Here is a 23441-nt window from a genome sequence, read left to right on the forward strand (position 1 = left end):
TAAGCTTGTTTCTGTCATAAAGATGGTAAGCTTGTTTCTGTCATAAAGATGGTAGCATTATCAGAGAATGTATTGAAATCTAGTTTTTCAATGTAGATATGTTATAAAGGGCCCTGAATGAAGTAGTGGTTGTAACTTGTTTTGTGTTGTATTATCTCCCTTCTTATTCAGGGTTGATAGCTTTATATGGCTTAATGAGGGTTAAATTTAGCTGAATTCTCCGAAAGACATGTACGCACAGTAAAATGGGACATACCCTTGAGATACATGCAGATATTCAGATATTTAAAGTTATGACACAGGTGTTAGATGGTTCGGACATCAACTAGAAGTGACAAAGTCTTCATTGAGGGTAACTATTAATTGCAATTATTTACTATACTTGAGTGAGGCTGTGAGTCTGATTATCTTAATAGCGTTAAGTAAAATTTGCCTAAGTTTTTTGGTTCCAGATTTATCACTGATGTAAAAACCTGTGGTTATCTTTGCATAGTATTGTTTTTTGTTGAATAAAAATATGTTTGCTTGATGCTGATTTTATTATCGCAATTCTTTTATTGATATAATATTTGCACATTGTGGATTTTTTATTAATTAAAAAGCAATGGAGATGTGAACCTGGATCAGCTTTGCACCTTGTTTTTGCTCTACTTAGCACACTTGTGCAAATCCAAATCAAGGATTGGCTCAGGTATTTGGGACAATTTATTTTTAGTCTGTAGACTAACAGTAACTAGATTGACATTTGAAGTGCTTTAAGATAGCTATTGTTCAATGTATACTGTGTACCCATACTGGAATGATTGTTATTGGTAAGCTGATTACTTTTGCTCCTTTAAATAAGCAAATATCTTAATTTGGATTATAGGTAGTATTGTAATGTTATCTTTTTGTGCTATCAAGGTAGGGCGCATTTAGTCAGCATTGAACTACTGAACTTTGTCATAAAAACAATACTCACGCTTTGTGCCGATTTTTTTCAGAATTTTGTTTTTTTGTTGACAACATTGTTTTTACTTTTAAACTGTTTATCGTGAATTATGATGGGGTGAAACGATAATTTGGCGCTTTTTTAAGTTGGGAAATTGTGGCAACATACCTATTTATAAAAAAAACATTTATAAGCTAACGGCTAAAACACGGTATTTGTCCATTTTATATTTTTTGGTTGTTATACATAGATTGAAGGAAAGTGTGTGATTTCAAACTTAATTCTTTGCAGCCAAAGCTTGTAACCTAGTCAACTCCTGCTGGCCTCCAAATTTCAAGTGAAAATATCAATTTGTATTCGAGTAACAGCAAAAAACATATCCCAAAAATGGCCATTTTCAAGCGTTATGCTGTCTCATTTGATTTTTTTATATATTCAAACTGTTATATATCTATTTTGCATGATGATTTGGAAAAAATGCATTACCTCAGCTTATAGAAAATTTCAAGTGCTAAATTTTGGTGGGTAAATCAAGAAAATAGACAAATTATTACAGAAAATATGACTTATTAACATAAAGTGGTGCTTTTGCCAATTTTTCAAAATCACAATAAGTATCCCTTGTTATATGCATGAAAAACATTGAAAATTCACCCATTTACAAGTGATAACTGTTTTGTAAGACTGATTATTAATCAAACTTCCAATTTTTTGTTGCTTTGGGCATTCATGATTCACATTCTTAAAAAGAAGGAGGTTCACCTGTAAGATTTTCAGGGTTAAAAAATCTGTAGAGTCCGTAACCATGGGTTTGTATCTACATATGTATTAATGACAGAAATGTGGCATTCCACAAATAAAAACCTCTGCTTGAGTATGTTTAATGGCTGAAATATTTTTGGAATATTTTGATTTTAAGTTGCATTTTTTTACATATTTAATGTTACGGACACTACAAAATCTGCCTTCAAATTTTGATTTGAAATTTCCATTGTTTTCAATAGCATATTTCCTTATATTTTTTCATGGTAAAAGCAATTTTTTTATTGTGCAATATTGCATCATCTTTTAACTATTGGAAAATACCAATAAAACGGCTGATGCAACAATATTTGTGATGAATTATTGCATCATCCAAAACAACCGCCTTTCTAAGAAATACAACAGTCCAGCTGTAATGATAGAATCAGCTAAGAAAATGGCTTATTTTGGGGAATAGTCGGTCAGATTCCAGCAAGAAGTCCTTTCAAATGGAAAACACTAAAGGTGTTGGTTCCAGTGATGCTCTAGGTATGTATTATCCTTATCTAAACATTCAATGCTATGTTACGTAGGGTCCGTAACCAAAACCATATGTCTGTACATGATGCCCTGAATTAATGCAATTGTCCACATGAAATGCACATGTTGTGATGCTTATTTGTTGAAATTGCCATGCCCAACATATAACAAACTAAAATGGTCTTAACAGGTTGTTTAATGGAAATCCTATGACAGTATGACACACAATTTCATTTTGTGTAGCCTATTACGGAGCCGAGATGAAATATTTTTACATAAAGATTGGCGTGTATGCCAATGAATACAATCAGTGTTATAATATACAGATCACAGACACAGTGGATACTTGTTAAATGTACAGAATTGAAGCTTAAGTAATATTTGATTTGTACTTGTACTCAGGTTACAACAACTCTACAAAATACGGCCACTTGTTTCTAAGTCTACTGTAAGTATGTTTAAAAACATTTTTATGAACAGAAACAATACAATTGAACCATATAGGGACATTTATACCTTTTGAGGTTTTTCTTTTCACAAAACCTGTCTTTATATGAAGATTTATATACCATATATATTAATATTCTAAGGTATACATTGAACCCAACCGTTTAAGGTTAATTAATATTCAGAATGTCTTTTTACAGAAGAGAGCCGAAAATCATCACTGCGATCCCGGAAACTTGAAAAAAATGCTGAAATGAATGCTGAAAAGAATGAAGACATAGAAAAGAAGCAAAAGGAGAAAAACAGGCTGAAAGTCAAGGCATGGAGAATGCGTCAGAAAACAGAAAACTCCACAAAATATTCTGAAATCAAAAAGAAAGACACAGAAAGAAAGAAGGAAGCTCGAATGAAAGTGAAACTCATGGCCAATTCAGATCCTGAATTAAAAGCCTCCTTAAGAAAGAAAAAAGCTGAAGAAATGAAAAGATACAGACAGAGAAAAAAGATGAAAACAACATGTTCTTCTGAAGATCCTGGTGTTAAAAAGAGTAAGAAACCGGCTCTGGAAGAAAAAAAGAAAAAAGCTGTGAAGCGAACACAAGCCTGGAGAATGCGAATTAAACTTAAGTCTCCTACAATTCCAATTGTTAACACAGTTGATGAAAATGACAGTCATGGAGAAAGCAGACAGAACAAAAGTAACTTATCCCGTGCAACAATATACAGACGAGCGCAAATGGTGAAAGGCATTCTGCCTAGGACACCAAAGAAGAAAGCCGCCATTTTAAAGAAGCTTATTGAGTCACCTTCAACATCCAAAGTACTTTCTGACCAAGGAGTAACAATGACACCAGCTTGTAAGAAGAAACTTGAAGTAGCAGATGCTATAGTGAATTCCTTGAAGGAAAGTATTTCCGAAGTAAACATTGGTGTTCGAAAAGACAGAGAAAAGAAACATGCATATGATGTAATACGTGAATCAGTACTAAGGAAATACAAAAAGATCACAGTTAGTAAATATTTCAATGTGTCTTACAAGACAAGGAAGATGAGAAATGAATGGTGGAAAAAGAAACAGAGAAAAACAAGATGTGATGTGATAAGTGATCATGTGAAACAATCAGTGAAAGAGTTCTACCTGAGTGCTGAAATTAGCAGAGAGGTGCCATCCAAACGTGATGTTGTTAGAATCAAAACTCAGACTGGTATGAAAGAAACACTACAGAAACATGTGATGACAATGACACTAGAAGAAGCACACAAGTTATACAAAACAAGAAACCCCAATCATAAAATAGGACTTACATCATTCAGCAAACTAAAACCAGTTAATGTAAAGAAAGTGTCCGAGACAAGCAGACGGTCATGTCTGTGCCAGACTTGTTGTAATGTAGCCCTGAAAGTAGAAGCACTTACAACATTGAAACGAGTTGTAAAAGAGACTGACATGACAGAAGACATTAAGATTGATAAGAAGAGTCTGAGTGATGCAACATTCTGCAGCTATGAACAAGAGCCATCTTTAAAATGTGTGTCAAGAAATTGTGAAAAATGTGGAGTACAAGGCCTTCAAAAGTATTTGGCGACTATGGAAGAAAAGAACAGAGATGGGATGGTGTCATGGTATCAATGGGAAAGCATTGAAATAAAGAAATATGACAAAGTAAAGCGCTGCATTTCTTGTGTGCCCAAAGAAGCTGATTTCAAAGTGTTTTTGACAGCTTTAGAGAAAGACATGATGGTGTACCCAGAGCATGCATTTAGAGCATCCTGGCAACAGAAACAAATGGGTGTATGTGTAGAGAAATTAACAAAGGGATCTGTAGCCATGGTAATGGATTTCAGTGAGAACTATGCATGTGTCTTCCAAAGTGAAGTGCAGTCAGGGTTCTTTGATAGAAACCAGGTAACTGTACATCCAATGATGTGCTACTATAAAGAAAGTCTTGATGACAAAGATGTTACAGTAAAACATGCCATCATTGGAATAAGTGAAGAAACCAAACATGATGCGGATTTAGCAATTGTCTTCGAGAATCAAGCCATTAAATTACTAGAAAGCAGAGGGGTGAAGATTGGTGAACTCCACGAGTGGACTGATGGGTGTGCAGCCCAGTACAAGGGGAAAAAGGCGTTTGCTGATATCAGTCTCAGAAAGCAGCGCAAAATGACTCGAAACTACTTTGAAACGTCTCATGGAAAGAATGTCTGTGATGGGTTGGGTGCAACTGTAAAGAATGCTTGTTATCGTGCTGTAATAAGTAACAGGAAAGTTCTTGGTAATGCTGAAGACGTTTACCAATTTTGTCAAGAAACTCTGAATATGGAAGTAGTGGACACTGTAAAAAGCACTCTGTCGAGAAGAGAATTTGTATTTGTTGAAAATGTGAATAGAAACCGACCAGAAACAAATGTACAAACATTAACTGGAACACGGAAGCTGCACTCTGTTAAGTCTGTTGGTAAAGACTATGAGCTGAACTCAAGGAAACTTAGTTGTTACTGTGATGCTTGTGTGAATGGTGTAACATTAAAATGTGAGAATGTAGACATAGTTAATAAGTGGGAGAAAAGAAACCTTGATGTTATTAGTAAAGTCCAAGAAAAACTAAATGTAAAGAAGAAACAACCATCTAACAAGGAGCAGCCTAAAGCAACCTGCAAAGAACAAACAAAAGGACAGAAACAAATAACTTTGAAAAGAAAATCGGAGACCAAGCAACCAAAAGCCAAGAGGAGAAAAATAGAAGAGACAGCAGCAACAACATCCCAACAAGATACAGCCTTTCAACCTGGTGATTTTGTTACCGTTGGGCTCAAACCGAGAAAAGGACCCATAAGTGTTTACGTTGCTGAAATTACAAGTAAATCTGAAACAGAATATGGGCTTAAATATATGAAGAAAGCTGGAAACGCATATGTGTGGCCTGAGAAGTCAGACGTTTCTCAGGAGCCAACAGAACATATCATTTCAAAGCTAGAAGCTCCTGAACTTGTCAATGAAAGAGGTCATTTTAAATTCAATACACAGGAACTCAGCAAAGTTAAAGTTAATCTGTTGAAAATACACAAACATGTGTATTTCAAATAGAAAATGTTGAGCATGTGTTGGTTCTTACAATGTGTAGAGTCCGTAACCGTAGTGCAGTCTATTTCTATCTCATACAAAAAATATGTTCTATTGATATAAACAGCAGAAACTGACTATACTTGATAGGAAAAGTGTTTATTTTAGAAAAACAATGTGCTTGGGGCACTTGGTTCTACAAACTTTAAAAGTTACAGTTAAAGTTGTGTGATCATTTTTGTCAATTTTTAGAGTTCATCGCAACTGGGATGAAATATGTTTTTTTTTTATGCTTATCTCAAGCAGAGATTTTATGCGTTTGTTTGTTAACATTCTAATTGTTAGTTTTCTGTGTTAACCTGAATAATACAGACTTGTTTCCATTAAAATCTTTGTTGTTATATGCCTGTTGTAGTGTCTGTAACCTTACACTGACCTGTATGTAAAAGTCGCCAAAAAATAAATTTATAAAAGCGACTGTAGGAAAACAAATATCATTTCCAATGACTGAAACTTTAAACTAAAAATGGACAAAATTTCATGGCCCTGCATGGAAGTTCATTTTTCCACCTTGGTGAGACACTTAGGTGGACAAATACCGTGTTTTAGCCGTAAGGCTTGTATATAAATATATATTTTTAAACAGCAGCATACACTTTGCATATTTTGCTGATGATGTTAAAATCACTACTAAAATATAGATTGATTACAATTTCTTTTAAGATGCTAGTAACATTATTATTATACCCCCCAAAATAAAGTTTGGGGGGGGGGGTATACTGGAATCGGGTTGTCCGTCTGTCTGTCTGTCCGTCTGTCCGTCCGTTTTTTTGTCCGGGATTCATCTTTGTCGTTATTGAACAAATCTTTTTCAAACTTTCAAATATTAATGACCATGATGTAAACCTGTGCCTCCGTGGATTTGGTCAGAGTCGCATGATCCTGAGTGGAGTTGTGGCCCCTTAATGAGTTAAATTGGGCAAAATTAGCTTTGTCCAGGATTCTTCTTTGAAGCTATTGAGCAAATCTTTTTCAAACTTTCAAATATTAATGGCCATGATGTAAACCTTTGCCTCCATGAATTTGGTGGGAGTCACATGATCCTGAGTGGAGTTGTGGCCCCTTAATGAGTTAAATTGGGTAAAATTAGTTTTGTTCGTCCTACTCCTTCGTCATTTTTGAATGAATCTTTTTCAAACTTTTAGCCATGGTGAGAACATTTGCCCCTGTGATTGTGGTTGGAATCACATGATCATGTCTCCAATTATGGCCCCTGAATAAGTTAAAAAGGCAAAAATTATACAGCTTTGTCTAGCCTAATCCTTGGTCATTTTTTCTCATTTTTTCTATAAATCTTTTTCAAACTTTCAGATGTCAATGACCATGATATGAACTGTTGAATATGTGATTTGGTGCACCTGTATTAATCAGAATGTTTGCATGGCCTTAAAAAGACCTTTAATTGATTTTGTCCTTAAAAAGACCATCAAAAGTCCTGAAGTTAGGTGCATACAGGCCTTAAATTTGTTACAATATTCGCTTTGGTGGCCTACTCCTTTGTCATTTTTCAATATATTTTTCTCAAACTTTCAGCTATCCATGACCATGATGTGAACCTTTGTATATGTGATTTTGTGCACCTGTATTATTTCCTTGGTACTCATGTGTGGGGGGGAGGTGGTGGGGGTGGGTAAACAGAAATTGGGTTGGCAGACTGTCAAATTCACCCGTCCACCTTCATTTTGGAATATCCTGTCAGGAGTCATGACCCCTTTATGGTGAAAATGAGAGAAACAGGTTTGTTATCTCCCCTGAGGTGGGTGGGAGTGGGGTAATATTCGCTTTGGTGGCCTACTCCTTTGTCATTTTTCATCATGACCCCTTTATGGTGAAAATGAGAGAAACAGGTTTGTTATCTCCCCTGAGGTGGGTGGGAGTGGGGTAATATTCGCTTTGATGGCCTACTCCTTTGTCATTTTTCAATATATTTTTCTCAAACTTTCAGATATCCATGACCATTATGTGAACCTTTGTATATGTGATTTTTTACACCTGTATTATTTCCTTGGTACTCATGTGTGGGGGGGTGGGGGTGGGTAAACAGAAATTGGGTTGGCAGACTGCCAAATTCACCCGTCCACCTTCATTTTGGAATATCCTGCCAGGAGTCATGACCCCTTTATGGTGAAAAAGAGAGAAACAACAAACTTTCAGATATCCATGGATATCCATGACCATTATGTGAACCTTTGTATATGTGATTTTTTACACCTGTATTATTATCTTGGTACTCATGTGTGGGGGGGTGGGGGTGGGTAAACAGAAATTGGGTTGGCAGACTGCCAAATTCACCCGTCCACCTTCATTTTGGAATATCACAGGGAAGGGTTGGGGGGTATTCGTTAGCCTTTGGCTTACAGTTCTAGTATTTATTACTAGTTACAATTCAGTATTTTAAAGCCAATTGTGCAAATTAAATTAATTTTGTGAAGCGTTATTCTAAATTATGTTTTTTCTTTATTATACTGCAATTTCGTCTAATATAGCTTTTGCAATGCAAGCAATACAAAATATGTGAATGGTTTTTAAAAGGTTGATTGAATGGGTGCCGTTTTCAGTATATTTTTACCTCACCGACATTATCGCCATACCTTGCACATGTTTATTTGTCATGCTACCCGAGTTTAAGGTTAATATCTCAGTCACTGACGTAAGCACATTTTTTAATAATAAAATACAACCATCTTTGTAACCACCCATGTGAACGAAAATTGATATATTTATGTACATTTTACAGGGATAGTTTACAAATACTTGGTGTTATTTATTCGGGTTTTTTTTTTCGAGGACACATGAAACCATGGTTACTTAACACTTTGCTCTAAAGTTCCTTCATGCTTGCGTTAATTATTATTCAAATGAGATATGTTTTGCATTTGCAATATTTTCTTACTCCATAAATTGAAATTTTCATGAATACGTGGAAAAACTCGCAGTGTGTTAAAGTGATTTATTTGATTTGTGCCAAAATTTCTTTTATGTAGTACATATGTACGCATTGGCAATTATTTAAAGTATTCATATCCATTAGTTTATATGTAAAAAGAGTACAATGACTACAGGAACGGATCAATGATTTGATGTTAGTTGGGCAGCGTAAGGGGCGTAACCTTTTGATGGGTGACCCCTCCCTCAGAACCGATATTTAATTGGTTTAATTTGTTGGCAGCCGCGAGAAAATTTTAACAATTTTCACTCTGAAATGGTGGATTTTGGAAGTATTATATTACGTTTATCTCCAATATTTAAATAAGACGTAAACTTGGACGATTATTTTTTGGGTGTTTGTGTGTGTGTGCGTGGGGGGGGGGGGTCCGCTAGTGGACTGTACACGCTCAGAGGTGTGATCGGATACGGACATGCGCACTTGTGTCAAATAAGTTGCAAAACCTAAAGGAATTAATTGCCAAAAATTGTAAAACTCATAGCTCTGTAGCTGGCGTTAAACGTCAAAATTGGCATACAAAATACTGTTCATATAGATTTCAATAACAATGAACGGTTGGTTGTAAGATCGTGATAGATGAATATGGTCTATCCATGTTTCAGATGCGTATAGTCTATGATTCGTGTTTCAGCTGCAGTCAATTGTATATACAATGTTTATATATATATATATATAACTGCAGACAATTTTATAAAGCCCTGATAAGACTTAAACAGATTATCATTTGTCTAGTTCGCACATTTAAAGTTACACTCCTATTCCAAATCAATACGTACAAATGTATTACAAACATCAACTTTGACTAATAAATCTTTAAGTACTTACTCAATAATCCATTTATGGGAAATACTTATCACTGAAAGCAACATTGTAATCGTGTGTTTAATAGTAGAAAGCGCAAAAATATTAAATGATTGGTGAATTCTTAAACATTTACTGCGTTTTTCTTTCAAATTAAACTTGGTATCCTTCATAAGAACCATTGTTTTCGGCATTCATTCATCCTTTTTGGAATATTAAAACCAAATTATTTATTGTGGTAAATCATATTTGGGAGTAAGAGTGCATCTTTAAATTAACCAGCCAGGTTTCATTGGTGTCCGATCGCGTCGACGTGAAAGAGTGTACATCACATCATACACTGTCAACATGCAATTCTTAATTATCGTGCAAGACTGTATACCACTTCATCATAAATTCAGATAAATGCTCATATTATGTTTCATATTTGTATTGCAGTACAAAATTGAAATGTTTCTTTAGCAACTCAACCGCTGCACCGGGTACCGCACGACACGGTTGTATTACCTACTTGAACAGTATCAGATAGTAGAGTAAGCGATTCGTTCTTTGGCACGCAAGCTCGCCTATGCTAAACAAGGATTTGCGGTTTAGAATTTTTGGTTAGATTGTAGTCGGGTATTGCGCAATTCATTTGTCCTTGAATGTCGCTGTGCATAGCTGCGTTTGTGTGTATTGGAATTGCGTTTTAACTTTATATAAGTAAGTTGTTTTAAACATTGTAACTGGAGTGCAAACAATGCTTCAATATTTTTGGATTACGAAATGTTTTGGACAAACATACCATAAAGTATGTACTATTTTAATTTGTATTTTACACCACGATAAACCGGACTGGTGATCTCCTGTGATACCTTTATTATTAGCTGGTCTGTTGTGTGTTTTATTTTCAAAAAGAAAAAAATACAGGCATAGTTATAAGCCTTGATGTGGTTGTTAACGGTCTTTGTTGACCAGAACAGATTTATCAGCACGAAACTTGGTACACATGTTAACGATGGCGATACTCACAATCATGTACAACATGTATATAATGATGTGTGTAAGCTTATTTATACTCGCAACCGGGCAAGGCCCATTCGGCGAGTACTCTGAAAAGATTGTTAGTCATTTTATTTTGGAGCATAGTGCAGAATGTAACCCTGGTTAGAGCTACCCTGGTAGTTTAACGTGCAACAATGTATAGCAACGTCACACGGGACCCCCATGTAATGGCCCTCCCGGAAGACTCAAGGTATAGAGAGTCTCTAAACCCTGGCTTAACTAGTTGGCGTGCAATGCACCCTGGATAGACAAAGATAACAATAACAAATGAGAGTTGGCATCAGCTACCGACTCTTGTTCAACTGGTTTGAACTGTACTACTTTTATGATTTTTTTATGCGTGCAAGACGGCATTGTTGAATGAAGTACACGGGCCTCTAGACTCTCAATTGCTTATAAAAAAAGTTTTCGGTATCAAATTTAAGGTCAGCGAGGCAAAACAGTTTGGGAGAAAACTTTGCTATCTCGTTATTGAATAATTTCCTTCAGATACAGACGGCCTGACAGATAAATTTAGAATTGTTCGAAAACGGTATCAAAAGCACTCACAATTGATAGAATATGCAGTCGTTGAGACAATTTCATATGTCAAGAATAGGAAGTACATAAACTGTTGTTTTTTTTATTCATCGTAATTGGGAAAAACCAAATCATGTTTTTTTTATTGTTTTATTTTTCTAATTTGAAAACAACAGCATTTAGACGTTTAAACTTAGTTAATAGATAAGTTAATAAATTTAAAAGTTGATTGCATTTTGTTCACCGCGAACAGATTTTACTTAGAATCAGATTCTTTTGTCATGGTCCCGGAATCATTTAGTCCATGGCCCGGGATATAACCATTTCTGTTTAATACAGTGAAACTTGTAAAGTATTTGACAATTTAGGGCTTGCGCCTTTACCGCTATTACTTATTTAGGACGTCTTTGTGTATTTAATATTAATGTGATGGTTTTAGTATTAAATGTCTAAACTAAGCTGGTAATTAATGAACTTGACACCCCTGCTCTTTGATGGAAGTTATATATAAAATAATAATAGGTTCATCCAAGAGAGTTTGTTGAAATGGAACATTCCGTTTTGGTCACGTGATGTTAGATAATATAAACGCAGCGAGGGACATTGAAATACATGTAGTAAGATTGTGTCTCAAAGCCGATGAAAGAGCATCACGAAAATATATAGGGAAACTTTGAAGTCCTTTTTGCACTGTTTAGAGCGAATAATGAACTATTGGAGACTAGGAGAATTAAAGTGAGCATTGTACTGCAGCTTCTAGTTTCCATGTTCGGACACCCGTCGGGTTATTTTTTTGGCCCCTTAGTAATCCTGGATAATTGCGATACAGACGGTACAGCGTCAATGGTTTGATTCCCCGTATGCAAGATATACTATTAGGACTGTGGGTCCTGTTGAAGATATAGTAAAGGTGTTGTAGTTTTTTTTCCCATGTTGGTACGTTCTGTGGTTTTGGATAATTAAACATTGATTTTTTAACCGTAATATTTATTTTTTATCATTTGGTTTTGTCAGTCATCATTGTTATCGAGTGTATAATTTATATTACTGATTTCATACTAAATTTTTGGGACAAGGGAGTCCGAGAATAGGTTTATGGTTGAATTTAAGGTAGCGCGGCCGAGCTAGCTAGGGAAGAAACGTTACACTATCAAGTATTTAACATTTATTTTCGTCCTTAATCTGTGTTTTTCAAAAAAAGGTATTCCATATTAGCCCAAAACTATTGAACATAGTGATAACGATCCTTTTAATCAGACTGAAACCTTAAACAGACCACCCGGGAATTTTTAAACTTGAACATACCATGTAAGGAACATTTTATAGAATTAGGTCGATATTTTTAAAGTGACGCTCGTATTTAAAATTAATACATACATATGTATAACAAACATAAATTTTGAGTGATACATCTTTTACTACTTTCTAAATAATACATTTATGGAAAATATTAATGACTGATAACAAGATTGAAACAGTGTATTATATGCAGAAAACGCATAAATATTAAATAATTGGTGAGTGCTAAAAGATTTCATGTGATCTATCATCTCAAGGTTGAAATACCATGTTTTCTGCAAATTTCTTTCAAATTAAACACGGTATTCTTCATTCATCCTTTTCGGAAATTAAAACAATTGTATTAATTGTGGAGCATCTTATTTGGGAATAAGAGTGCATCTTCAATGGAAGTCCTTATCCTTACAGGGGCGAGTCCATAAATTGACGTTAGAATGTGGGGGGGGGGGGGCGTAATTTAAGGGCGCAACATTTTGGCATGAGCCCCTCCCTCAGAACCGAAAGTATATGGCATAAACTATTTGCATACTCCCTTAAATCAATTTTAACAATTTTTAATAGGAAATGGTGCACTTTCAGCGTATTTAATTACCTTTTTCTCCAATATTGAAATAAAAAGTAAAGTTGGGAGATTTTAGAGTGAAGTAGACCGTTAAACCTGTTTGCATTTTCAATGTCAGCTCAGAGAATAGACGGGATGTTTTTGTAAAAATGATTAATATTTACGAACATTTTGCGACGCGAAAGGAAAGATTTGTAAACACATCGCTTAAAGTAAAGTATTGCGGAACAAACGCTTGAAATGTGATATAATTTGTGATTTTGACTGTCAACATTTTTGTGGTGCTTGTTTTTCTCTTATGGCCTGAATTGTTTTTTTTGAGGTTTATCATTAAACATGCGTCTTATCTACACACACACTTTAGTTGCTTTAACTTATGCATTTTTCAATGACGAAGCCATTTTGTAACCAGCTTTTAGATTTTATATAAAAAAACGAACCACTATAATAGAATGTGTACCATATTAATATGTACCATATAAGTCACATATAGTTGTATTTTATGAATGACATGTGAAACAGGCTTCGAGCTTGGTTGATGTGTTATCACTGTGTATCCTAAACGTATTAAAGTTGCTTGCCCAGCATTTTACGTTAAAATGTGTCTAGTCAGATTCGAGGTGTTATTTACTGTTTTAATTAAACTGTTCCATATTAGATAACCATATCTGCTATATAAACGTACAAAGGGTAGCTAAATGTCACCGTTTTATCAATTTAGATAAATCGGGACGGTCTCTCTGCCAAAGTGGTGACCTTAAAGACAAGCGCGATTTGGCACCCGTCCCGCGGAACACTCCCATGTAGACTGCGATAAACAGGCGAATTGAAGAACTACAGCGATTAAACGTCCGCCCTCACGCGCTCCGTAGTCCATTCCCTCGGCCTCGGATCTCACTGGATACCCTGGCAATGGCCGACATCTGGTCCCTCCCTCTGGCGTACATGCCCCAGGCCGTTCGCGAGAAGATTGCTTCACGAGTGGACAGCTCATCATCAGAAACGTTTTTCCTCCTGGCAGAACATCTTGGGCTCTCCCCCGTCCATATTAGTGCTATTTATGTAAGTTATATTTCAGTTTTGCTAAGACCCTTTTATATTAAACCCTTTTCCGGTTGTTGCTAACTTGTCTGTTTATCCACCAAAATTTATTATTCCGGCAGTTGTTTATGGCCATGCAGTAAGTTTGTATTTTAACATCGATAATATAAGCTCTACACGTCTGAGTCATTTACGAGGGTGATAAAAGTATACAGATTTTATATAACTTAAAATCCAGTCATTCAATTTATTTATAAGCTCCGCGACGCAATTTTAATATCGCCTGTATCATGTTCTCAAAGAAACAGGTGAGGAATGCAGACATTACAGGGCTTTAAAATTTTTAATTGCATGGACCACAGGGCACGACGACAACATAAAGCGCGTCATCTTTTCTAAAACCTTCTTGTACATAATTATTCACAGAGGTATATTGACAATTCAATATTCTCTTCCAGAACCGATCCAGGGGCGACACAACGGTAGATTCAAGTCCCACTAAATACCTTTTCCGACATCTAGGATGTAAGTGTGGATACACTGTCGGACATGTCCAAAGAGCTCTTCTAAAGCTTGATGGACACTTTGCCGCAGATGTCATGCAAGATGATTATCATCGTAAGTTACTGTATTATTAATTTATTATACATAATAAAGTACCACAACAAAACTATATACCTGCATGGAAGTCCGATCTTTACTTATTTTTTTTTGTAAGAAAATACTGTTTTAACAAGTGCATACATGCTTCCTTTTGGAATTTAGTTTTTGGATCACTTTTAGCGTTTACAGTACAGAACAAATATAAGAATAGTGTTTTTTAATAAATCAAATTATTTCATTGTAATGCTTTTTTAGAACGCCTTCTAGCCAGGAGTTTACAGATGCACTTCCCTCGATATCCAGAAACTGGAAGATCCGGAGTTCCTGGATCGGAACCATCCAGATGTAACTGCCCCGCATGCGTAAGCCAAAACGCAAGATCGACCCAAAATGGCGAGTCCACACCCCAGTCAAGAAATGAGACTGGTCGTTGCCAGGACTCCCATTGTTCGTGTGGTGAGGCACGTGCTCCTACCGATCGCGAAAGAAATTCGCCCCGAACCGTAAAACGCAGTGACAGTTTTGAAATAAACGAATCCCTTGCCAGGGAAGTTTTACTGAACAATTCGGAAGAGGATTTTAACCCCCTAGCAAATTATGAAAGACGCAGCCCTGATGGTTCAGCTAATTTTAACGAGATCGATCCTATGAGACTTTCTTTTTCATCCCTTACCTCTTCGAGTGAACAAGAGGTTGACAGCGAAGAGACAAACATTAAAACTCCGGCCAGTGATAGAACTAATAGCAAAACAGTATGCAGTGACGAAACTAACGTTAAACGTACCATGTCTTCTAGAGATGTACGTAGCTCAAATTTGACTTTAGATGACAAGATCAGAAAAATAAACGTTGTTTGTGAGAAAGGTGAGCATGGTCTAGGATTGGCGCCGAATAGTTGCGACATGTGTAAGCAGTTCAGACTGAGCTTGATAAATTCTGAAAAGCAACCTGCTCAATTGAAGTCTGGTGGTAATTTGAAGAATGGACAGCCTGAAAAAGATGCTGTGGTCAAAAGGAAAGCTCCTAACGTTGACTTCAATTCTGCCAGAAACTCTTGGCCTCCCCGAAGCTTTGATATGCAACCGAACATGCTGGTTGACTCGGAAAAAAGTGTTTCTGATAAATCATCGTTGTCGTCAGCTCGCTACATCTATTCCAGACAGCCTGCTCAGGAGAGTATCTTAGAAAGTAACAGTGAAAGAAGCAACTGTTCCAGAATATTTCAAAATAACCTTGACATTGATGAACATGATCAAGATAATGATGAGGAACATGTAAGAAATGACAGACATACTCAGTCGTCAAGGCTGAACATACAACAAAGCGATTCATCTAATAATATGATATCAAATAACAGTGCACCGCCACCCAGACTCTTGTCAACCCGTTCTGATGAAGCTGTTTGGGCGAAAAGAAGGAAAGTGTTTGTTACATATAGTTGGAACGCCAATGAGGATGATGTTAGGTTTCTAGAGGAAGTAAGCAGGCTGTGTGGGGCTATAGACCGCAGTGGGGCTCGGATAAGAATAGACTGTGACGCTGAAAGCTTTGCAAGACGGAGATTGAATCGTTTGGACTGGCTCGATCACCAATACAGAACGGTAGGGTATTTTTGCAATGATCTCCCAAATGTTTTCGTTACTTTCTGATGACCATCTGTCGCATTTGAAATACCGAGATTCTCATTAAAGTTCTCTGTGGGTGAATCTGATCACAGTCGTTGTAAAAGTGTCAAGAGGTCGTTGGTTTTGTTTTGTCCTAGTCAATCGAAAGAACAAAGGAACGTGATTGTACACATTAAACAGGTTCGAGAGAGATTCACGTATGTTTAAAGTGTTTTTTTTTCACTTACAAAACTAAGATAAAAAAGTTTGAAAACTAAGTCATGCATGAAGACCATTTGTAGTTATGTAAAGTGTTTCGTCATGTTTCTTTGTCTATTTTCAGGCGGACTGGATACTTGTCTGTATTTCACCGACTTATTCCGCTGACATCAAACCCGACAACAACACCGCAAATCCCAGAGAAAGCCAGTTAAATACGCGCTCTATTTATGATAAAATTCGACTAGAATACCACAAGAACAACTCGAGGAACAGACGTGCAATTCCTGTGCTCTTTTCCAACTTTGGGACGACCCAAAACCACGTCCCCGACTGCATGAGCACGACAATACCATTCCAATATCCGGCGCACGAAAATGAAATAGTTCAATCGATTTTTAATCACGCTGTCCCCTTCCGTGATGAATAGACTATGGAACAATACAAAGTAATATATTTGAAGTTTCACCTAACAATGTTATGAACGATTGTCATTGTTCGCCTCGAGGAACTTGGATTGTCATAGTATGATATAACGTTTAAACAAACACTGAACCTTACGTTATTCTTATATGGAAGGTCTTAAGTGCGTTACTTTTATGGCTCATCGTTGAGCTTATGCACGACAGATCATAGTTTTAAAAGCACTGCTCAGCAAAAACTCATTTGATCATATTGATCAGAAATTTATTGAAAATTTATTGAAAAGATTGCTCACCAAATTGTAATATATATCTCATCAAAGCATATGCTTGTTTTACATACCATTGTTATGAATTCATTCACCGTTTTGTTAATTGTCAGGAGTGTTCGGTCACCCGTTCATAGTGTATTTAGGAAATAGGAATAAAAGAACACTAAACCTCAGGGTCTGTTGTTGTTATTTTATAGTATATTGGTATGATTTGTTTACAAAATGTCTGCATTAGAGAACACCAAGTCTTGTAGTTACATTTAAGAAAGACATACTGCACAGGCATATTATGATGAAAGTACATCATTCTTTGAAGCTAGATTAGTGATGGACTAACAAATTAAGGTTCATTTGAAACTTAAATTTAAATATCACTATTAGTACGAGCAGATACACCTTGTTGACTTGTATAACAAGAGCCGTATACGTTCGTCAGAAGAGTCATTTAATAAATATAAAATGTAGAGAAATAACATACCTCAAAAGACATAACTCTGAGGCTATTCAAAAGTCGATCAAACGTATGTATTAGCCTATGCAATCTAAAAGACGCGCCAAGGCAATCAGGGGCATACTTCTGGAGTATCTGTAATGCCTTGCCCGGGTTTATTCAGTCTAAAGAAGATGGTACGCTCATATATACACTTTGGAAAACGCCTTGTATGATCCTAAACATAGCACGCTCAATAATAACAATGATGTCGGAGGCGATTTAACTGGTTTTTGAACTGGCCATTGAACTCATGCGATACATTTTGTCAACATAAATCGAACATTCGAATCAAGGCAAATTTGCCGCAGTATTAAATAAATCAATTTGTTACAGTATTGAAATAATCCAAGCGCCATAACTCCTAACTGAATGAATTCAGATGTTGCTGTTTATTGAACTCGTCCGCGACGTATACCCATTGCCACATTGTTACCATGCTTGGTGACCATGGGGCGGGATGTAATCAATGCCCTGTATTATGTAATCAATGCATTATGCAGGCGCGTTGCAGTCTATACGAGAGTACGCGACTGAATCCACATGATTCAGGCCAAAAAACAACAACAACAGTTTGCAGTATGCGAAGTTTACTACATGATCCTAAAAATGTCTACTTTCCAGTATTAAATTACTAAATAAAGCACATCAGAACGCCCAGGATGCACCAGTTTGCACCATGGTTTTCAACATTTTCCAAGGGGGCATGCCCCCGGACCTCTTGCACAATTATAAATCAACATGAATAAAGGACTGGCTACGCCATTTTTCTATTTTTTTATCGAACTCGTCCGACATAGTATGCTCATGCACAGTACAATGTTGGATGTACTAGTAGTGTGGATTACTTACCCTATCACTATGTTATGCACCAGTCAATTGTAACCACGCTCCCCACAGGTCCGTGGAATAGCGGATACTTTCGGTCCAACCTCGGTCTTGAAAGGTCACTTATGTTTTTTTAGGTTAATGCGAACTACATTGTATTTGATTCTAACCCTCGGATGTTTAACTTATTTCGCTGCGTTAACAAGTTTATATCCATTAATGTGTATATGTACATGACTGCGCCATACTGGGTTTCAAAACAAAAATCCCCGAGTGTTTCTGATAATTTATTTTTAAAATGTTCAAACATGATATTATCAAGGCATGCATATCATGCGAGTCGTAAACGCAGTAATATGTATGCACTTAAATACGTGATGCAAAATTCCTTTATAATGCCCTTGGTCTTAGATATCGTGTTAACGAAATTAAAAAAAAAATAATAATGGTAAAAACGTTTTTTACATGATATCATGAGTATATTCAAAAATGAGAACATTTCTCAATACTTACCCGATATGTTTTTTGTTATGATATAAATAGCAGTTGGTGTTCATTTAACACTCGGTTGCAAAATGACTCAAGACAAATATAGAATTGGGCTTTTCGGTGATATCATTATTAACATATATTCATGTTATACATGCTAAATCATTCATTTATTTATCCCTTCATTCAAGCCATAACTATTCAGAAATTATTTCACAGATTTGTGACCCGAATAAAGCCAGACACCCTGCCATAATCACTGTAATGGCTTATGTTTTCTGCTAATACTTAAGTTTCATTTCGGAATGTTTTTGTAGTTCTATGGTCTGGAATGGGTTGAACGACGACCAAAAGGTTCCGCTGGATCATTGAATCATTAATCATGCAGCATGGCCTCTTTCATAGACATTGCGACCAAAAAGACAAAGAACTTTTGAAAAACCATGTAATATAGCCTAGGGTTTATGGGACTACATTGTAAATCGAAATATGTAATGCTATCATGGTTCATTTTTTGCAAATAAAAATATGATAAACTGACTATCGTGTTTTCCTACGCAATTTATTCACACTTGCCCACTTAAGAAAAATGCATTAATTAAAAAAATGTGACTGACAACAAAACTTTTGATTTACTTTTATTTTCAATGAAATTGAACATTTTGTGTTGTTTTAATAGATGAAATATTTGCAAACTTGGTCAGTCGTAAATCGGCTGTTGTTGACAAGATTTTTTCATACTAGGCTTCCTCTTTTTAAAAAGATATTCATACTTGCTTTTTCACGGCTTTTTATATAAGCGACAGTTTCGATTTGATCGTTTTGTTTTGTTTAAATATCAATTTAAAAAATTTATAAATGAAATAAAATTGTTTTATTCTACAGGGAAATGTTACGTTTTTTCTTGTTTCGAAGATTCATTTGAAGACATATCATATCATAATTATGTTTTAATAAAATATATCAAAAATCAAATACATGTAATAATGTTATTACTAAACAGATGGAATAACTGGTCGGTCGAATAACTGGTGGGGCGAATAATTAGTCCATAGCCAGTATTAGTGCGAGACGCTTCTATATTTAACGTACAGGCACTGTTTTAATTTTTCAAAACAACACGGAGTTCGGATTTGTAATTTGTTTTTGGATTATTTATATAAGAAAAGAAAAACAGTTTTTGGCGTGTGCATAATCGGTGGAGTTCTAGTTTTTCAAAGAGAAAAAGAGCTTCTTCTTTGTAAGCTTTAAGCAAAAAACACAGTCACGTAGCGATCACACAGGACAGATTATAAATCAAATGAAACCCATTCACAGGCCTTTCGGAACGCCTTCTAGCCATGAGTTACCCACCGCTAGTACGTGGAGTACCGGGAACGGGAGATCTGGTGTTCCTGGATCGGAACTCTCCCACTGTAACTGCCACGAATGTGAACGGCAAAGTGCAAGATCCGACCTAAGTGGCGAGTCCGCAGCTCAGCAAAGTAACAAGACGAGACTTGGCTTGGACCTCCGTTGTTCACATGTAGAGGCACGTGCTCCATCTGCTGATGCACGTGATTATCAAAGACGCAGTCCTGACGGTTCGGCGTTTACAAGTGAGGGCGTTCGTGAGAGGCTTTCTCTTTCATCATTTAGGGTTTCTGATGAGCAAAAGGATGGTAGCGTGGTGACAAACATAATTGCATTGGCCAGTGATGAAACGAATATAAAAACCATATACAGCGACACAACTGGTATTAAACCTGTAGAAATCTGTTGCTCAAAATTGACTTTAGATGACAGCTTCGAAAAACTCAACGTTGTTTGTGAGAAAGGGGACCATGGTTTACGATTATCGCCGAATATTTGCGACATTTGTAAACAGTCCAGGTTGAGCTTGATAAATTCTGAAAAGCAACCTTCCCAATTAAAGTCTGCCGTCAATTTCAGGAATATGGAGCCTGAAAAACATGGTGTCGCCAGAAGGAAAACTACAACAACTGAATTTAAGTCTTTATACAGGAAATCTTGGCCTCCTCGAAGCATTGATATGCAACCAAACATGCTGGTTGACTCGGAAAAAAGTGTTTCTGATAAATCATCGTTGTCGTCAGCTCGCTTCATCTACTCCAGACAGCCTGATCAGGGGAGTTCCCTGGAAAGTAGCAGCGGAAGTAGCAACTGTTCAAGAATATTTCAAAATAACTTTGAAATTGATGAACATGATCAAGATAGTGATGAGTTGTTTTTAAGAGACAATCTAACTCATTCTCCGAGTATAAATCTGCAACAAAGCGATACATCAACCAATGGCAAACCACCATCCGGACCTCTATCCAACCTTGTTGCGAATGCTGTTGAGGCAAAACGGAAGAAAGTGTTTGTTACATATAGTTGGAACGCCAGTGAGGACGCTGTCGGATTTCTAAAGGAAATGAGAAGGCTGTGTACTGCTATAGAAAGGGCCGGGGCTGTAATTAGAATAGATCTTGATGCTGAACAATTTGCAAGGCGAGGATTAAATCACTTGGACTGGCTTGATCAGCAACATAATACGGTAAGAGATCTTGACAATGATCGGCCATATGTTGCATTTCTTCCTGGTGACCACTGTAGCATTTGAAATTCTAAGATACCCCTTCTATTGTTATGTAGGTTTATGTCTCTCAATTAAGAGGTCGTGGGTTCGAACTCCGCCTCGAGAACATTCCCTTAGTTACTTAAAAGACCAATACAAGTTTATATTAACGGATTCGTTAAAGATAAATAAACTTATCATATGACGTTACTTGTTGCTTAGATAATTGGATGTGTTTCGGTGAATACATTGATCATGATTTCAATATTTTCCACTCATCAATAAATGTGTCACATTTATATCCAAAATTTGCAAACTTATTAACGTATTGTTGTTATCATTATGAGCATTCCACCTAAGTAAAATAAGTTCATAAACTTAACTAAGTCATATACGTGGGCTAGTTATATTTATGTTTCATTTTAGGCGGATTGGATACTTGTCTGTATTTCACCGACTTATTCCGCTGATATCAAGCCCGACAACGACGCCGCAAATCCCAGAGAAAGCCAGTTGAATGCACGTTATATTTTTGATAAAATTCGATTAGAATACCACAAGAACAACTCGAGGAACAGACGTGCAATTCCTGTGCTCTTTTCCAACTACGGGACGACCCAAAAGCACGTCCCCGACTGCATGAGCACGACAATACCATTTCGATATCCGGCGCACGAAAATGAAATAGTTCAGTCGATCTTTAATCACGCTGTCGCCTTCCGTGATGAATAGACTATGGAACAATACAAAGAAACATATTTTAAATTGTACCTTATACTGTTATGAACGATTGTTGTTGTTCGCTTTGAGGAACTTGGATTGTCATAGTATGATATTACGTTTGAACAAACACTGACCCTTCTGTTATTCTTATATGGGAGGTCTTAGGTGCGTTGCTTTCACGGCTCATCGTTTTTTTTTGGAGCTTATACTTAAGCATGACAGATCATAGTTTTAAAAGCACTGCTCAGCAAAAACTCTGAAGTCACATTTAATCATAGTGATCAGAATTTTATTGAAAACTTTGCTCACCAATTTGTTATATATGTATCGTCATCATCATCATCATCATCATCATCATCATCATCATCATCAAAGTATACGCTTGTTTTTACATAACATTGTTATGAATCCATTCATTATTTTTGTTAATTGTCATGAGTGTTCGGTCACCCCTACATAGTGTATTTAGGAAATAGGAATAAAAGAACACTTAACTTCTGTTGTTGACATAAATATGTGTACACGTATTTTGTAATATATTGGTATGCTTTGTTAACGAAATGTCTGCATTAGTGAACACCAAGTCTTACCATTAGACAAAACTCGAGTTGATCGAACGTGTCTTAGATGTTATGCAACATTGTCGGTTAATATATGATAGACGCGCAAAAACAATCGGGGGTATAACTCTGGCGTATCTGAAATGCCTTGCCCAAGTTTATTTCTAAAGTAGATGGAAAACGCATGGATCCTAATTCTAAAACACTTTATAGTATTATGATGTCGGAGGCGAATGGACTGGTTAGTTGTCAACACAAACATAACGAACATTCGAATGGTGATCAAGACAAATTTGCCGCAGTATAAAACAAATCAATTTGGTACAAGTTTTAAAAAAAAACGAAGCGCCATAACTCCTTATTGACTGAAGCCATATGTTGCTGTTTATTGAACACGTCTGAGATTTATGCCCATGACATATTTACCATGTTTGGTGACCATGGGGCGGGAGATTAGTTTGGTCCAACCTTGACAATCAATGCCCTAAAGATACATTTGCATATTTCTGATTAACAGGAGCAGAATGCTGGTGATATCGAACTCGTCCGACAAAGTATGCTTATGTACAATACCATATTTGATATAGTATGGATAACTTGCCCTGTCACTATGTTACGGACATTTGGAATAAGTACGCGGTCAACCTTATGAAAGGACACGGACGTAAAGCT

General features: G+C 36.3%; 3 protein-coding genes across 6 annotated transcripts; all 3 read left to right on the plus strand.

Moving 5' to 3' along the window:
* The first annotated feature begins 41 nt into the window (after positions 1 to 41).
* Positions 42 to 17292, plus strand: LOC128230429 (uncharacterized). Of its 4 annotated transcripts, none has more exons than XM_052942689.1 (5): positions 42 to 352; positions 13680 to 14020; positions 14458 to 14617; positions 14858 to 16203; positions 16550 to 17292. In XM_052942689.1, the coding sequence occupies exons 2-5, from the start codon at positions 13871 to 13873 to the stop codon at positions 16853 to 16855; spliced, it is 1962 nt and encodes a 653-aa protein (XP_052798649.1). In that variant the 5' UTR covers positions 42 to 352; positions 13680 to 13870; the 3' UTR covers positions 16856 to 17292. The 4 variants fall into 4 exon arrangements, with proteins under 4 accessions (XP_052798649.1, XP_052798651.1, XP_052798648.1 ...); XM_052942691.1 differs by lacking the exon at positions 42 to 352 and adding an exon at positions 379 to 812; XM_052942688.1 differs by lacking the exon at positions 42 to 352 and adding an exon at positions 9618 to 10236.
* On the plus strand, positions 827 to 7788 carry LOC128230427 (uncharacterized). Its single transcript, XM_052942687.1, has 2 exons — positions 827 to 2221; positions 2860 to 7788. The coding sequence occupies exons 1-2, from the start codon at positions 2182 to 2184 to the stop codon at positions 5748 to 5750; spliced, it is 2931 nt and encodes a 976-aa protein (XP_052798647.1). The 5' UTR covers positions 827 to 2181; the 3' UTR covers positions 5751 to 7788.
* Positions 17293 to 19732: 2440 nt separating the features above from the next.
* On the plus strand, positions 19733 to 22697 carry LOC128232467 (uncharacterized). Its single transcript, XM_052946032.1, has 2 exons — positions 19733 to 21465; positions 21913 to 22697. Exons 1-2 carry the CDS (start codon positions 20227 to 20229, stop codon positions 22216 to 22218), a joined length of 1545 nt encoding a protein of 514 aa, XP_052801992.1. The 5' UTR covers positions 19733 to 20226; the 3' UTR covers positions 22219 to 22697.
* The last annotated feature ends 744 nt before the right edge of the window (positions 22698 to 23441 follow it).

The sequence above is a fragment of the Mya arenaria genome, chromosome 4 (assembly GCF_026914265.1).
Source record: "Mya arenaria isolate MELC-2E11 chromosome 4, ASM2691426v1".
NCBI lineage: Eukaryota > Metazoa > Mollusca > Bivalvia > Myida > Myidae > Mya > Mya arenaria.

Excerpts from the sequence above, each read along its gene's own strand:
- LOC128230427 (XM_052942687.1), top strand. The coding sequence starts at position 2,182 with ATGGAAAACACTAAAGGTGTTGGTTCCAGTGATGCTCTAG. Across the intron at positions 2,222-2,859 it reads TGGTTCCAGTGATGCTCTAG|AAGAGAGCCGAAAATCATCA; the intron begins GTATGTATTATC and ends GTCTTTTTACAG.
- LOC128230429 (XM_052942689.1), top strand. The coding sequence starts at position 13,871 with ATGGCCGACATCTGGTCCCTCCCTCTGGCGTACATGCCCCAGGCCGTT. Across the intron at positions 14,021-14,457 it reads TCCATATTAGTGCTATTTAT|AACCGATCCAGGGGCGACAC; the intron begins GTAAGTTATATT and ends ATTCTCTTCCAG. Across the intron at positions 16,204-16,549 it reads TCGATCACCAATACAGAACG|GCGGACTGGATACTTGTCTG; the intron begins GTAGGGTATTTT and ends GTCTATTTTCAG.
- LOC128232467 (XM_052946032.1), top strand. The coding sequence starts at position 20,227 with ATGAAACCCATTCACAGGCCTTTCGGAACGCCTTCTAGCCATGAGTTA. Across the intron at positions 21,466-21,912 it reads TTGATCAGCAACATAATACG|GCGGATTGGATACTTGTCTG; the intron begins GTAAGAGATCTT and ends GTTTCATTTTAG.